Below are 15,881 nucleotides of genomic sequence, written 5' to 3' on the forward strand. Positions count from 1 at the left end.
TAATCATCAGTTAATCATAGTTTTTTTGTCCTGACACTGATCAATAGTAAATGGTAATACGCAAAACATAGAGAAAACAGAAAATGGGTAACTCCGATAAACATACAGTTCATTTTAATAGAAAAATTAATAAAAGGAAACAAGACTTTATCTTTTATTATAAATTACTGGTTTTATTTGACAGTAGGTACTCCGGCCCATTATAGCAATATTAGATGGTCAAATACACTATTTTAAATTGGTAGGAATATACCTATAAAGCAAAAGTAATAATTTACGTATAAACAATTTACGCTTTACGCATTTACCATTGTAAAAATGTAATCAAAGATTTAATAATTAAATTTACAATGCTTTTAAAAATTTCATTTATTTACAGAATTTATTTCACCAACAATTTTGTTTTTTGTTTTTTATTGCTCAATTATTGTGTTAATTTATTGTTTTTGTGGTTTCTGTAAAGTTTAAGTTTAAAATGGTTAATAATATAATAATATATTATTATACCCACAATACATTTATAACATAAACTTATTTATTTTGAGATTTTTAATTGATTCAAAATTACAAATTTTTAAAATATTCAAATTTAAAATAAACTATAGTGCATTTCTGTTTTTGATAAAAGTTTGTTCGACAAACCAATTTACACCAAGCCGCATCACTGATAATTTTATTTATTTATTTATTTATTATTATGAAACGGGATAGGCCCAATATAAATTTAGTTATCAATTCTAAAGCTAGAGTACATAATAGTATAGATTATCAATAAAACATAAATATAGTTATTAAACATTTCATAAACGGGGACTGGTTTAGTCCCTCAATAGAAACGACGGATCTCCATTCGTTATTCTCATCATTCATAAAATAAGACTGTTTCGCAAATAATTCAAAAAACAATATTTATCGTTTTTCCTGTATCACATGTCGCTATAATATAATTTGCTATATAAATTGCAGGTACTCAAATTCAATGCTCACACATACCATATACGATATTTAAGTTGACATTTTGGTGTCAAGAGTCTTTTTAAATCTAGTTAAATAGACTTTAATTCATATCTATCATCTAATACACGTGCATTAACTACAAATTAATACTACTGTATTTTTTTTACCATTGCACTTTCAAGGAAAAACAGATTTGTTTATGGAATTTCAACCATATATATTATATACATATATGTTCTTTTGAAATATAAGCTTAAAATAACTTTATAAATGAAAAATGTCAAAAATCGGAAGTGTTTATTCTTGAAATAAGCTTTTGAAATATTAAGCCAAAAACACGTCATTTTTCAAATCACATTTTAATTAAATATTATTTCATGATTACATTTTGTTTTCTATTATAAGAGCTCGTTTAACTAGAAAAACTAAGTCTTATGATTTTTTTTTTTTTTTTTTTGGTTGAATTCATAGGATAATTTTGGTAAAAATAGAACTCACAATAGATTACTGTATTTGACATAATGTGTAATACTATAAATTTATCAGTTTTTCAGTGTATGTCAAATAAATAATATTTCAATTTTTTTCCAAATAGCATTGAAAATAATTTAATAGCGTGTAATAAAATATGTTTAAAAACCTTGCAGTTAATACAGAAAAGATACTTGATAGTGATTTTTTTGTATTAAGGTATTTAATTAGCCAAATTAACTCATTACATTTTTTTTTTTTATTATTATTATTGGACTTACGTTTTGATATACAAGGCCATAAGTGAATTTACATTTATTTTGTTATATAATAGACGTTTATATCAGATAGATACAAGTACTTTCGTATACTTACGTTTATTTTTACTTATATAACATTTACGATATTTTTGTGTTTTCATTAACTTTAAGTTTAAAATTGCTTGAATGCAAAGTATTATTTTTATCAAAACAATTGTCTTCAATTCATATGAAATTATTAATATTTAAGATAATACAACATATATATTCAAGTTTCAATGTAATTATTGTGATATTTTTCAAACGCATATTAATACTTGTCTTATTTTAACTCATAATTAACATCATTTTTATCTCTTTTTGAGAACTTTTCTATTTTTCTATTTTGACAATTAATTCTATGTATAACTCTATAAAATGATATACATTACATACTAAAAACTATAGTCTCCCATGTATGAACAATATTAACTTTACGTCTTTGAACAACCTGTGGTCTTCTTATCTAGCTACAATTTAAACAAATTATTCAAGTGTAAAAAGTAAAATAAAAATGGCATGGTCACAACTTTATTATAAGACGATTATCATATTATAGGTATTTGTTCATCACTCGTTGACTCGTTTTTTGAAATAAAAATTGTAAATAAATCTGTTTATTGTTTATTCAAACATAGGAACTATTGTAAACACTTTAATTGTTACATGAATTGTATAATTTTTGTAATCTTTTATTCGCCTGCGATTATTATTAAGTAGGTGCTGAAATATGTAAAATAATATAATTTATTATCCTTTATCTCTTAACTCGCTAAATTATTTTCTAATATCTATTATAACACGGCGTATTCTATATTATACTTAAGTTCGTTGTAAACGCAGATTTTACAATAATTATTGTTTTATCTGCGGTAATAAATGAAAAATGTATGTACATTAAATGGAACAATAGTTTTCAATAATATACAGTCAAATGTAATATTACAACGAATAATAGTGTATTTTATAGTAAAAAAAAATAAAATATCGATAATTATTTATCACATGTTTTCAATAAATAGTATTCCATATATATTGTAATATTGTTATATCATGTAATATCAAAATTATTGATCATGACATAATAATTTTACGATATTTTTATTAATATATGAATTTGTTGTTCATTTTTATGTTTATTTTATACTGGATCGGTGTATTGTTAATTTATTGTACATATAGATATTTAATAATTATATTATAAATATTTGTTTAGGGTGTAAAAAGTAAAAACTGATTAAATTTCGCATACGTCAAAACATTGTAGTTGGTATAGTATATTTTAATACCAAATTGGTTTATTATAAGTTATAACATTTTCATATATCACCGGCTAAACATATTTTATTACGTAGGCATAACATTTTGTAATGGTTTGTACAATTCAAATGATCACTTCATCTGCTGCTAGATACGGATAGTACATAATATATACTGCAATAGCTAATACTATTATATTATGTATAAATGACGATGACGTCAGGTATATGCGTCTCTCACGCGTACATTTTTGAAAAAAAAACTATGTCGACATTATAATACTGTTTCATCAATTTGTATACAAAATATAAAAACTAAATTATCGTGGGTATTATTTTTTATAAATCAAAAACATTTACACTAGTCCTATAGAATAAAAAATAATATACTAACGGTTTTAAAAACTTTTCTTACATATTATAACTATTTTATATGTTTTAATTAAACTATTCTTTATTAGATTCGTATTCAATGAGAAGGTGCTTAAAATAATCGAGGATAGGTTGATTCAGTCATACATCATTTTAAGTGTAAATTCAATTTTTTTTTCTAAAATTTATATTTGACTGTATTTCCATTATACCAGAAAATCGGGTTTCACAGGGAAAGTACAAACTTTAAAAATAATACGAATTTAAAAACAAAGGTACTTTCTAAGATAGCGATAAACATTTATTTTTTGTAGTAAGTCAAAATTCATTAAATTCTAATCTATTAAGTAAATTAGTAAAATACATTTTTAGTGGTATATCATTTGGACAAAACCAATTTTTTTCCTATTTCAAATTGATAAATGTTATAAATTTACAAAATTATTTAATGCGTGTTAGTATAAAACTAAAGAAATAAGAACATACAACGCTTGTGATGAACATAATATTATAATATTATGATAATGGTATATATTATCTTGAAATAAGTGAATCGAGATCATTATTGTCGATATCGTACTTAGAATATATAACGTGATATGTCGATATTGTTTTGTTAAATTATTATTATTTTTTTAAAGCAAATTTCTAAGAGAAAAATATTAATAACATAACTAATAAACGAACCGTCAATGTTTCATAATAGAAACATTTTGTAGGAGTTGCCGTGCGCATAAATTATTGTTAAAAGACTATACTGTTGTTTTTTTTATCATTATTATTATTTTATTTTTTTTAAACCTTGGTGAACAGAAATTACCGGAGTGAATAAAAACCGATCCGATGAGGGTATTCTATTGTTTTACACTATCGGCCACGCATTATTATTATTTTTGTTTTCGAGCAATTTCCTGGGGGCCACACCCCGTTTACGAGTTTTGACGCATAATTGGATTCTGACATTCAACAAACACACACACACACACACATTCAGTTCGTTACGTATAAATATAAAAGTAAAATAAGAAAAAAACGACTCTTGAAAAACTTGTTTAAAATCAAAAATTAAAAAAAATTACGTTTTCTCGACCATGTAGATTCAATAAAATATTACGGCACATATAAAGCTTCATAGTTTACACTTAAAGTATTTTTCGTGAAGTACAGTTTTTTGTGTTATAACTATTGATAACTTACTGTTAGAAATAGGATAAAATATAAAAATTATAATAATACCTTTTCAAATAGCCTTCTACGACTTCGATAATATTAACTATCACTGTCATATTTTTTGTTAATATTATATTTATTACCTAAGTATTCAAATTTAATTTTAATTGTATTAAGTAAAAATCAGCTGTATCAAATAAGCTTATCGTTAGAAATGTTAAAAATATAAGTAATTTTTATTAGATAAATAAGCGTGGAATATTATTTATGTGTATTTTAATAATTCTAAGCTGTGATAATGAAAAAAAACCATATTACCAACTTCAAAGTGGTAATTAAGCCAATTAAGGTGGGAAAATAAAATATTAAAACCATTGCACAAGTGTAAAGAAAATATCAAAAGTAAATAAATCGTTTAGATAAAATCTATAGTTTAGCTGCTGTCATAGTTTTAATTTTTATAATCAAATATTTAATTTACTACATATTATATGTTATAGTTATTTTTATTTTATGTGCTCAAATTTTTAAAACAGAAAAACTTTCCTATCTACTGAGAAATAAGGGCTTTAACAGGATATATTTTATGCTCAATGGCAGCACTTTAAGAACTTTTATAAAATATTAACCAGTTAGTTGTATCATTGTTAAAACCTGATGGTTTTGTACAAACTATTTCATAAAATGTTATCAATAAAGAGATTTTTTTACGAATAAAATTTAGAGATGGTCATTAAAGTTTACCGAGTTAAACTTATGTTTTTATTTGATGCGTAAATTGAAAAATACTATATTGACAGATAATTGAATATTAAAGTCACATTTTTATATTATATTACATATATCTATATTAAAAACAACAAATATTTTTAGTTTCTCGGAAAAATTTTGATTGTGTGCAAAAAAATACTATTATATTATACTTATTTAAATTCGTGTTTATATTTAATTTTTCTTCAAGTGGAAGAGAATATCGTAACATTTATACATTATATTAAATCCCTGTTGTAAAAAGTCTATGTCAAGTTGTTCAATAATTTTTTTATAAAAAATATTTAATTCAAAAGCTTAAATAAAATCATAAAAATTGGTATACAAATTATATATTTTATAATGTACATGACTATGGAAAAATAATTATACGCTCAGCATTGTGTCTTGAAAGACAAAAGTTAAGACAATTTTCAATTCGCTTAGTATTTCTATATAATTAATATTACTTATTAGTATAATATTATATAACCTATATGGAATGTGCTATAATTTAAATCCTTTCATACACGCATGCCATAATTTAATTTAGATTAACTTATATTATCTGTCAATTACTATTAAAGACGTTGACTTTGGAATATTATCGTTAAACATATTTTGTACATCTGTACATACTCGACGTCACTTTATGATTTATAACCAACAGCATTAAAAACATGTTGCTATTTATGTAACATTGTCGCCCAAACGTAGCCCATCGTGTCTTAAATAACCACAACTAAGTAATATAATTTAAATTGTACACATCATATCTCGCAGGTATTATGGTCTCGGGTAGAGATTTCAGATCGCAGGAATCCTATATAGACGGAGTTGGGATAGCATTTGAAGTAGGGGCCAGAGAAGGACTTAAAATTTTCAATTTAATATTGTAATGATACGATATCATTGGAAAATAAAACCCTACTACATAACGTTGGTTTAAGGATGTTTAATTAATAATAAAAAAGGAGGTGCTTAATACAATGACTTTAGATGAATAGTTGGTTTTTTTTTTTTTTTTTTGTCTAACGAAAACTAGTCGATAATTTTACGGTTGCTGATATTTGCTTTTGATAAATAAATAGTTACGCCTATGACAAAGATTCGAATGGTCTATAGCTCCCCACCAAGTCTCCCCTTCTCGATCTCCGACTACGTCGGCCCGGGGATAACAAGGACGGGCTCATAGACGTCATATTCATTGTTACACGTTGTTTTGTACTGTATATAGCGAGCTTACACCGTTTTTTTTTTTTTTTGAGGTCGTTTTGATAATAATTGATTTCCGAAGAAATATAATAATAACTTCAAGTATTTATCGAAATTTAGTAAAAAAAAAAAAAAAAAAATAAAATACGAGTCTGCGGGGGCCCAGTCGCGGATATAATATAATACCTACGAGCGCGCGCACCTCTACTGCAGAGTCACGTCTCGACTACGGCGGCGTACCGTATAATTACACCGAAATCAAAAACCACAATTTATCCGACGATATTATAACATTATTCCCCATACAAAATATTATGTTTTCTTACGAATAACGTTTTCGGTTTACTTTTTTTTCCCGTTCTTTTTCCGTAGTTCTTTCCTCCTCCTCCTCCGCCGCCCGTCGTCGTCGTCGTCGTCGTCTCGTTGCATACACATCATCATCGCCGTTATACATACATATTACAATTTTTATATATATATATAGTATATAACATCGGGTCTAATTTCGACACGGTCCGTGTTTTGGATAACGACAAGAAAAACCGTCCGTTTTTCTGAACACGATGCCCATTATGCGAGCGTGTGTGTGCGCGTTATACATGCACACACACGCATATTGGGATGATTTTTTTTTCGAATTTGTTTCGTTACTATTATTATTTTATTTAATCCATTTCGGACGATTTCAATTGGTTATTATGTAGTAGTGCAGACGGCGTTATTATTATACACGTCCCATTCCCGTCGTATACCGTCGTCGTCGTCGTGTAGGAAATTCGTACGAGGTGGAAACACAAAAACCGAAAATAAAAAAACGAAAATATTTACGGCGCACATGTTATGATATTGCCTATGATATTATTACAAGACTTGTGCGCCCATTAATACGTCCGAGGCCCGATATCACGGAAACATTAAAACAATAACGCGGTGTTTTTGTGGTCATTCTTTTATCTGTTTCTATATATTTTATTTATTTTTTCGGTTCGATTTACATTGGGTACGGACGAGGTTCGCTGTCGTGATTTCGTCGTACACCGCCATCGTAGTCGTGTCACACTTATATCATACTTAATATACTTTTTTTTTTTTAATGTCATTACTCTACGTTATTATTACGCCTGTGTATCGCATAAAATGAAATAAATTAAAACGGTCGGTCCGTTGTGATTATCTCGATGTCTGAGTTAAACAGTACCTATATAAATATGAAAATTATTTGACATTGGAAAACTGCGATAACGCCTTACAACATAATATCATAATAAACGATTACATCATGTTAAAAATTCTCATTGTTTGTGAGATTTTAATATTATTGTGTATACAGCTGCAGTTGCATAGCACGTATATATTCTTCAATTAATATCAGGTACTACATTAGTGACAATGCGTTTTATTTTATTGCACTCTCAATATTATGGAAACATTCTTTAATATTATTATTATTTTTTATTTTCGATGGGTTATTTTGTTCCAAAATTGTGTTTAAAACGTAAATGCAACAACACCAGTGTTCGACAAGGTTTGTTGTTACAAAGAATCGCAAGGAAATTTAAATGCATTACATTCGGAATTTTATAATTTCTCGGAATCATTTGGATTCTTAACGGATCCTGAAGGGAACTATTGGTTGTACGATGCTGTTTTTACATTTCATCCAAACATAAATGTAAGCAAATCTGTTAAGGCGATCATTTGTTTTCAAGGAAATTTTAATAATTTTTGGTTTAACACGAATTCTGTTTGAAATCATTTTTCGTATGAAATTATTTCAAATTTAAACAAATAACTACACCTATTCCGAATACTGAATAAGTACATAGTCCCGCCCAGTTCATTTATCTAACTTTTTGCTCGTTTCTTTCCTGATAAAAAACAATGCAAAAAAAATAACCACGGCTTATTTTCTACATTATCGTTTGCCAGTAATAATTCAGCTGTGGCCTCCCAGATCGAATATGCCACGCACAAGGCCTATTTAATAATATATAGGTATTATATTGTATGTACACAGTTCAACGGCTTATTGACGTTCGAGTACAAAGCAAATAATATTAATTTTATTTGAAGTTTATTTACTTATAAGATGTTTGTTTACAACATTATTTTGTGTATCTCTATGGTTTAGCAAAAAATGATGTTTAACACCATAATCGTTAAAATGTTTATTGGCATTTAACTCATTTATAGTTCCGCATCTAGGCGAAATTATAAGTCTGCGGCGAGAAAACTACATGGAGTTTATACTTTACTTTCGACTTGGGTACTTCTACGTGAATAATGATTTTAAACAGGTTATATTTCATACAGTTAAATAATGATTTTAGAGTTTCTTAATAATTTGGAGATTTTAAATAAATTACATAATATTATAACTGTTTTTACAAGAATAGTCGATTAGAAATCATTATATCGATTTTAACGATGAAAACCGAATATGTTTTCTGGAAAATTGTTGAACGCTTTCTAGAAGAACGTTTGAATATTTATAATAGGAAACACCAATTGTATAAATCATCTTTTATAAAAGCTTATTTGTATACCTTTTTTATTTAAAATGTATTTACTATGTGTATTGTATATACACAGAATAATACGATAAGTAAATAAGTTAACAATTAGTGTACTAGACTTGAAAACGTAAGAGAAGGGATAAACATCTACATCTCCACTACTTCAAATTCATGAGCTTAATACATACAACCTACTACAGTACTACCTAGTGGCTAGTGTAACAGTGCACATTCAGCTATATAAAACCTAAATAATCAACTTTTAAAACAAATGACTAATTATTTAAATAGTTTAGATATGTCAATATTGGTCATGAAAATATTGAATATATTAAATATATTATTTAAATATTTAATAACTCGTATACTTTTTTAACTGGTCGTATAGTTATAGTTAAAGTTAAGATGTTTATGACTTTTTCATATTTTTTCTTTTAGTCGTACACATTGCAAACCCAGTAAGAGATTCGGTTTGTATGACATAAAATCATTTAATTTTATTTTACATATTTTTTCATATTTAAGGACTCTTATGAATAGATGCATATTTCACCAAAAAATTGTAAATAAATGCATATATCGCCAAAAAAATTACTTAAATATAATATAAACCCATAAGTAGGCATTGTTAGTTTCACAACTAACAATAACAAAAAAAATGTGCAGTTTATATTAATAACTTATCTTTATTAGTTATTTATCTTTACTATAACTCTACGTATATTAATCAATACAATCATTTTTACGAACGATGATTGAAATAGTGTGGTGATGCCGATAGGACATAATGATTTACATATTATAAAATCTTTAGTTTAGTGTATGGCGAGCCACGGCCAGTGTTATTGAATTATTTTAGTATATGCGTTTTATTTTCACTAAAAATGCCAAAAGTTAAATGTTCCAATACTGCTTGGCTACACAAATTTGTTTGAGTAAAAACAAAATTATATTTAAGCATCTATAATTTTAATTTCAAAAATCTCATATTTGTATATATTAAATTTGTACTTAAGTTTAAAATTATTAAAATAGTTGTGAATTAATTGAGAATACATTTTGGATTAGTAGTAAATTAATTTTAAAAAGACATAATTTCATATTTATTGTGCATATTTACATGCATTTTTTTAATGTTTTTAAGGTCATAAACATCCTAACTCTAATAATGGTTATTATTTAATTGGTTGAAAAATTTAAAATAATATTTTTTTTTCGTAATTTATTATAATTGTATAACATGTGTTGTGTACGTTATAAATTATAATATGATATTAATAACAATATTTTGTATAAATTATAATTATTTATAATAATTTTTACTAATTGTAAAAAAAATATAAATCATTAAAAAAATGTATGTGATTAATTGTTAATCATTTTAAACTTTTAATACGAATATAAGTACATAATGTAGGTATTATCATTTATTTTTTTTTTATTTTTTTTTTTTTTGATCTTATCGAATTTATACGGCTTATTGACTACTCCACGTTTATAGCTTTTGATTTTTAAGAAAAATGAGATTCACTTTTACTCAATGAAACTACTTTGTAAAGACTTCCAAACTTATCTTTAAAACAGGATGTTATATACCTATATTTATTTTTAGTATGTTAGTTTAAAATACCTAATGCACTAATATTTCATTACTTAAAATATTGTTCAAAATAGTTATTAGTATATGACTACAAAAAAAAAAATATAAAATGATATATTAGCTAATAGATATCACATGTATTTAAAAAATACAAAAATGGTTGTCGATCAATTATTTTAGTCACAATGGATATTATAGTGTTGTACAATATAGAGCCCGAATATCATAAGTCACCACACTAGGTTTATTTGTATTATAGGATTTGTTTGAGCGTGAGTTTAATTTTCGACTACATTTTTAAACGACTGTGAAAATGTATAATTATCAAGTAGATATAAATTTAGTAGACACCACGTCATGCACATTTTATGGTGTTCACAGTATCCAACTAATATTATACATTATAATATTATAAATCTATTATAATTGAATTATACAAGTTATAAAAAAAAAAAATGTTTGTACATTATGACCTTCAAGTAACACTTGGCACTTTAAAAGAGCCGTTATCGAATATTTGATGATGAATTTAATGCATAACACTTGGGTACATCAAATTATACTAAACTTCTAAAATATAGGTTCATATTTATGCACATCACGTTATTATGCTATTACTGTAATTATTATTATATGCGCCATTTTTTGTATTAAAATCAATTATATTATTTTTTTTACACAAAAATAATAATAATACACACCGAAAATAATATAATATAGTTTCTACACTATTACGTAATACTTAACAGTTTGTTGAAACTATCCTATACACAACGACTGTTTTCAATTTTTATTAGTTTTTCTTCGATCATTTAACCATTTCTTTGTTTTCAAATCGTTTTCTTTTTATTTTAAAACATATTATTTCAGTTGCTTGAAACAAAGTTTGATGATTTTTTTTTTTTGAATCGTTTGTGAATTATGGATCATATATTTTAGCGTATGACAACTGTCGCAAACCCTCTTTCCCATTTTGTTTCAAAACGAAGAGAGGGGGCAATTCCGGCCTTATGCTACTGTTCGATTCCTCGTTTCATAAGTTTGGCATTTCCAATTTAAAATTTCATATCGTTTTCCATTTGGCTATATAGGTAGAACTGCCTTGTCAGAAATACCTTTGTATTCATTGAAGGATCACTTTTATATTTTTATGTGAAAAAGTGTATACGAAGCAATTGCATAGAAGAAAAATTATCACACGGGGGAATATTCGAAACATAAACACGCACCATTCAAGAGCCTAGAAATTAAAATATGTTTATGCGATATGATTTATGACGTAAATAATATGTGTTTTCGATTAAATTTATTTTTGTATAAAAAAGTTTACATAATATATTGTGTACTACAGCGAGAAAATATCAAATAAATTAGCTCCGTATAACATGTATCATATTATTATTTCAGCCAATGCATCATGTTATACGAAATATTATGATATGTACAATAAATAAATTATTAAAATATACATGGATTTATAATTATATACAATTATTAAAATAGGTACTATAATACAAATGTCAAAAACAATTATATAAATAAATAATAAATAAACGCTAATAGTAATAATAAAAATAATATGATGAGAAGAATATTAAATTATTATTATTTTAGTTATTATTGAGAAACCTCTGCGATGCCGGCCATCACTAAGAGTTCGATCGAACAGAAATTGTAACCTTTGAGGATTTTGAAAAGTCCACGGTCTCCCCAATTTGAATTCCACGAATTCATCGCCAACCAGTATTCGTTGCCGTCGCTGTCAACACCCCATCCGATCAACTTGACGTGATGATATCCTATAAGATCACCTGTTGTAGACTTGTAAACTCCTGCAAGTACGACAAATGTACGTGGTTAAGTGCATGAGCGTATTTAAATTTAATGACTACAATACTATGAACTTAATGTTGTTAATGGTAAGTATAGTATTAAAATAGGTTAAGGCCAGAATTATATAATTTACTAAAAATAATATATAAGATAACTATCAAACAAAAGCCTTATAAAAGTTAAAATCAAAATAAATTAATTTTTCTCATAATATTTTACTCTAATAACACGCATTTTATTTTCGAAAAATTTAGAAATCAACGTTGTAAATTTTAAAGTTGTTTCAAAAACTATAAAAAAAATAATATATTCCCCCATATGGACACAGATTCATATTAATATTATAGTTTACCTATATATTACTTTTTAAACTATAATTTACAATTTATAATTTGCAATTTTATATAACTAAAACACTAAATATTATACCTAGTAAAAGTACCAACCTTTTTTGTATCCTATGAAATTTTCATACACGTACATCAACGCAGTCACAGGGCCATAGGTCATAATCTCTTGTTGAATTTGTGTGACGTTTGTCCACGATGTCATGTAAACGACCGAAGCTACAGCAAAACAAAATCATACGTACAAAAATTATTTCATGTGACAAATGCATAGGCACTTTAAAATTATTAAACACGGCCAAGCTTAATTATTATATTACTTATCAGAGCTTTAAAGGCAATATTTACGGGAGTGTTCACGCATATGACACATGCCAATTAAAATGCTAAAGAAAATGCTAAAATATAATTACTTTTGTATAAATCGTCTTCGTATTTAACTTTGTAGTTTTTGTTAGTACACTTTTCTCTGCAAATTGTCATTTGCGTTCTACGGAGACTCGAACAATTTGTCATTCTACTGTCATCACCATAATGATCACAAGGCCTGTTTTTATACGGCTGGCAACCCTGTAATAAAAACCAAATATTCAAATATTATGTGTATAATATTAATTATTTTGCGTTCATTTAATCGATTAAATTATGCAAATAGTGTATTAGTAAGGTATTATTAATATGTCGTATGTATTATACATAATATTTATATACCTCATTCGAATCGAAGTTACCGCCAGTCACTATTCCTTTGCCCGCGGTAAACTCCCAAGCTTTAAATGCCGATCCACCATCACAACCCAATCTTTCACTATCACCACAAGACATTAAATGTTGTGCGGATAAGTTTTTGGTGAATTTTCCATTGGTCGCAATACAAAGCCGGTCCGTGAAAGTTGAAGCCACTGCCACCGCCTAAAATGTGCATAAAATTAACGATAAGCTTAGACCGCGTGACTTTCTATTGGCATTATAGTTGTTTTTTATTATTAAGTTCAAATAAAATCGTATACAAATTATCGTAATAATACAGACTGATTTGGAAAAAATATTCAATTTTTATTTTACATATAGTATAGGTATTTATTTACCCAGCTGGAAGCACAGTTTCCTTGATCCTTGACGTCGCCGATGACATTTGCACAATTGACGAAATACTGACGTGCATCGAATTCTGTCGGTATATCCGTTTTGTAACTGATATCAGAAGTCTTTCTATTTTTCGACCAGCCGTCGTAGTTTGTTTTTTGAACCAATTTCTGAACTCTAGACGTGAAATTCTAAAAAATAAACCCTTGTAAATCAAAACTTAATCGAGTGCGATGCAATACACTTTTAAAACGTACAAGGATAATAATATATAACACGACGTATACGGTAAGGTTAGATACCTACTGGAATAAGTGAAGTATTTATGCCTCCTACTGTTACTACCCCGGTTTGCTAGTGCGATTTAATTTCACGAAAACAGTCAAAATATTTATCGGCGGAATCTACCCCCATTTTACCGCGATCGTTGTACGAACACGTTTTAGACAAACACTATATACTATAATATTATAGTCTATAACATGATGTGCAAACCGGATGGATTTTATAGAAATTCAATACGTGTACGGGCCTCGACAAAAGATATCGAAAACGACAACCGCCGACCCTTATAATATTATATAAGCGTTTTCTATGGAACTCGGTGTCATACAATATGCGCACAGTGACTGCATACTATATTTGCGCATGATATTCAATTGCTGCAGGTCCACAGTCGGTGTAGGTTGAGTTTTTATTATTAAAAAAAAATAATAATAATAATAAAGATATCACCTACGACATACCTCGTAAGACGTTTTGGCAAAAGCCGTGTCGGTTGCGGCGGCCACCCATGTGACGGACGAAACGAAAATCACGATTGAAATAAACGAACGCATAATTTATTTCGTTGAGCAAGTCAGATAATGCGCGTATGCCCGTTACAAGCTTTCAATATTCACGTCGATCGTATATTGATTACCGCCGTCGTATATCAATAATAATTGTGAGAACGTTTCGATGGTCTCATTTATATATATCGTCTGCAATTAAATAAACTGAACCGGAAAAAACTTTTCAAAACGATACTGTATTATTGTATTATATATATATATATAATAATATCGTAATAGCTTGTTATAAACCGCGTGAGATATCTCTGGTGATTAAGTGATTTGTGTTTTATGAGACATAATTCAAACAAAAACAACACTTGTTTAGCATCGAGACAAGCATCAAATCTAATACTTCTTAATGGATGACGTACATTAAGTCACTTAAAAACCCTCCACTCAATTTTTTTGATAATACTTACGAAAATTACAAATTACATTGATTACGGTATTATTTTGCGTGCCATTCGTGACATTCAAAATATTGCACGTCCTTTGTTTTTTGAGTATAACTGAATGATTTTTGTGTTATACATTACCACTTTAACCTATTGGAAGATATACATTTTTTTTTTCAATTCTAATACGCAAGTGTTTAAATAATGTTTTATTTGCATAACTTATTAATTTTTAAGTAGTTACCTATGTTATTAGAACTCGAGTGTTTCAACGTGTAATCTATGTAATATTATTACATGTCAACCAATATTACAGGACGTCATCGACAAACATATCGTGATTATGATAAATATTGTAAACGTTGTGACTGTAGCCACAAACACAGGTTAGGTAAGTAAATTATAAGTAAATAAGTAAATAAAATAAAAATTTTATCGCGAACAATATTACGATTAGGTATGCATTTAATTGTATTAGTTAGATTGACCCAATTGTGCTTATTAAGAGTAAACCAGTGATACGAAATATTTGTACAAGTAGGGTTTTCGCATATTATAACAGAGAGTAGGCATACATTTTTTAAAATTGTTATTACATGAGTTACTTACGATAATGACACAAAAGAAAACCTGCTATTGAGGTCAAGATCGTATACTATAATGATGTGTATAATATGTATATTATTGCGACTCAGAAATATCGAAATTACCTATACACTCCAGTAAAAAAATAATAATGTAAATATTACTTATTAATATTATAATAAATTGTGTA

General features: G+C 27.1%; 1 protein-coding gene across 1 annotated transcript; it reads right to left on the bottom strand.

Moving 5' to 3' along the window:
• Window positions 1–11,948: 11,948 nt before the first annotated feature.
• LOC113557036 (cathepsin B-like cysteine proteinase 3) lies at window positions 11,949–14,714 on the bottom strand. The gene is made up of 6 exons (XM_026962314.1): window positions 14,622–14,714; window positions 13,878–14,066; window positions 13,501–13,701; window positions 13,203–13,359; window positions 12,889–13,008; window positions 11,949–12,441 (listed from the first exon to the last, which is right to left on the bottom strand). Exons 1-6 carry the CDS (start codon window positions 14,712–14,714, stop codon window positions 12,227–12,229), a joined length of 975 nt encoding a protein of 324 aa, XP_026818115.1. The 3' UTR covers window positions 11,949–12,226.
• Between the last annotated feature and the right edge of the window lie 1,167 nt (window positions 14,715–15,881).

The sequence above is a fragment of the Rhopalosiphum maidis genome, chromosome 4 (assembly GCF_003676215.2).
Source record: "Rhopalosiphum maidis isolate BTI-1 chromosome 4, ASM367621v3, whole genome shotgun sequence".
Lineage (NCBI taxonomy): Eukaryota > Metazoa > Arthropoda > Insecta > Hemiptera > Aphididae > Rhopalosiphum > Rhopalosiphum maidis.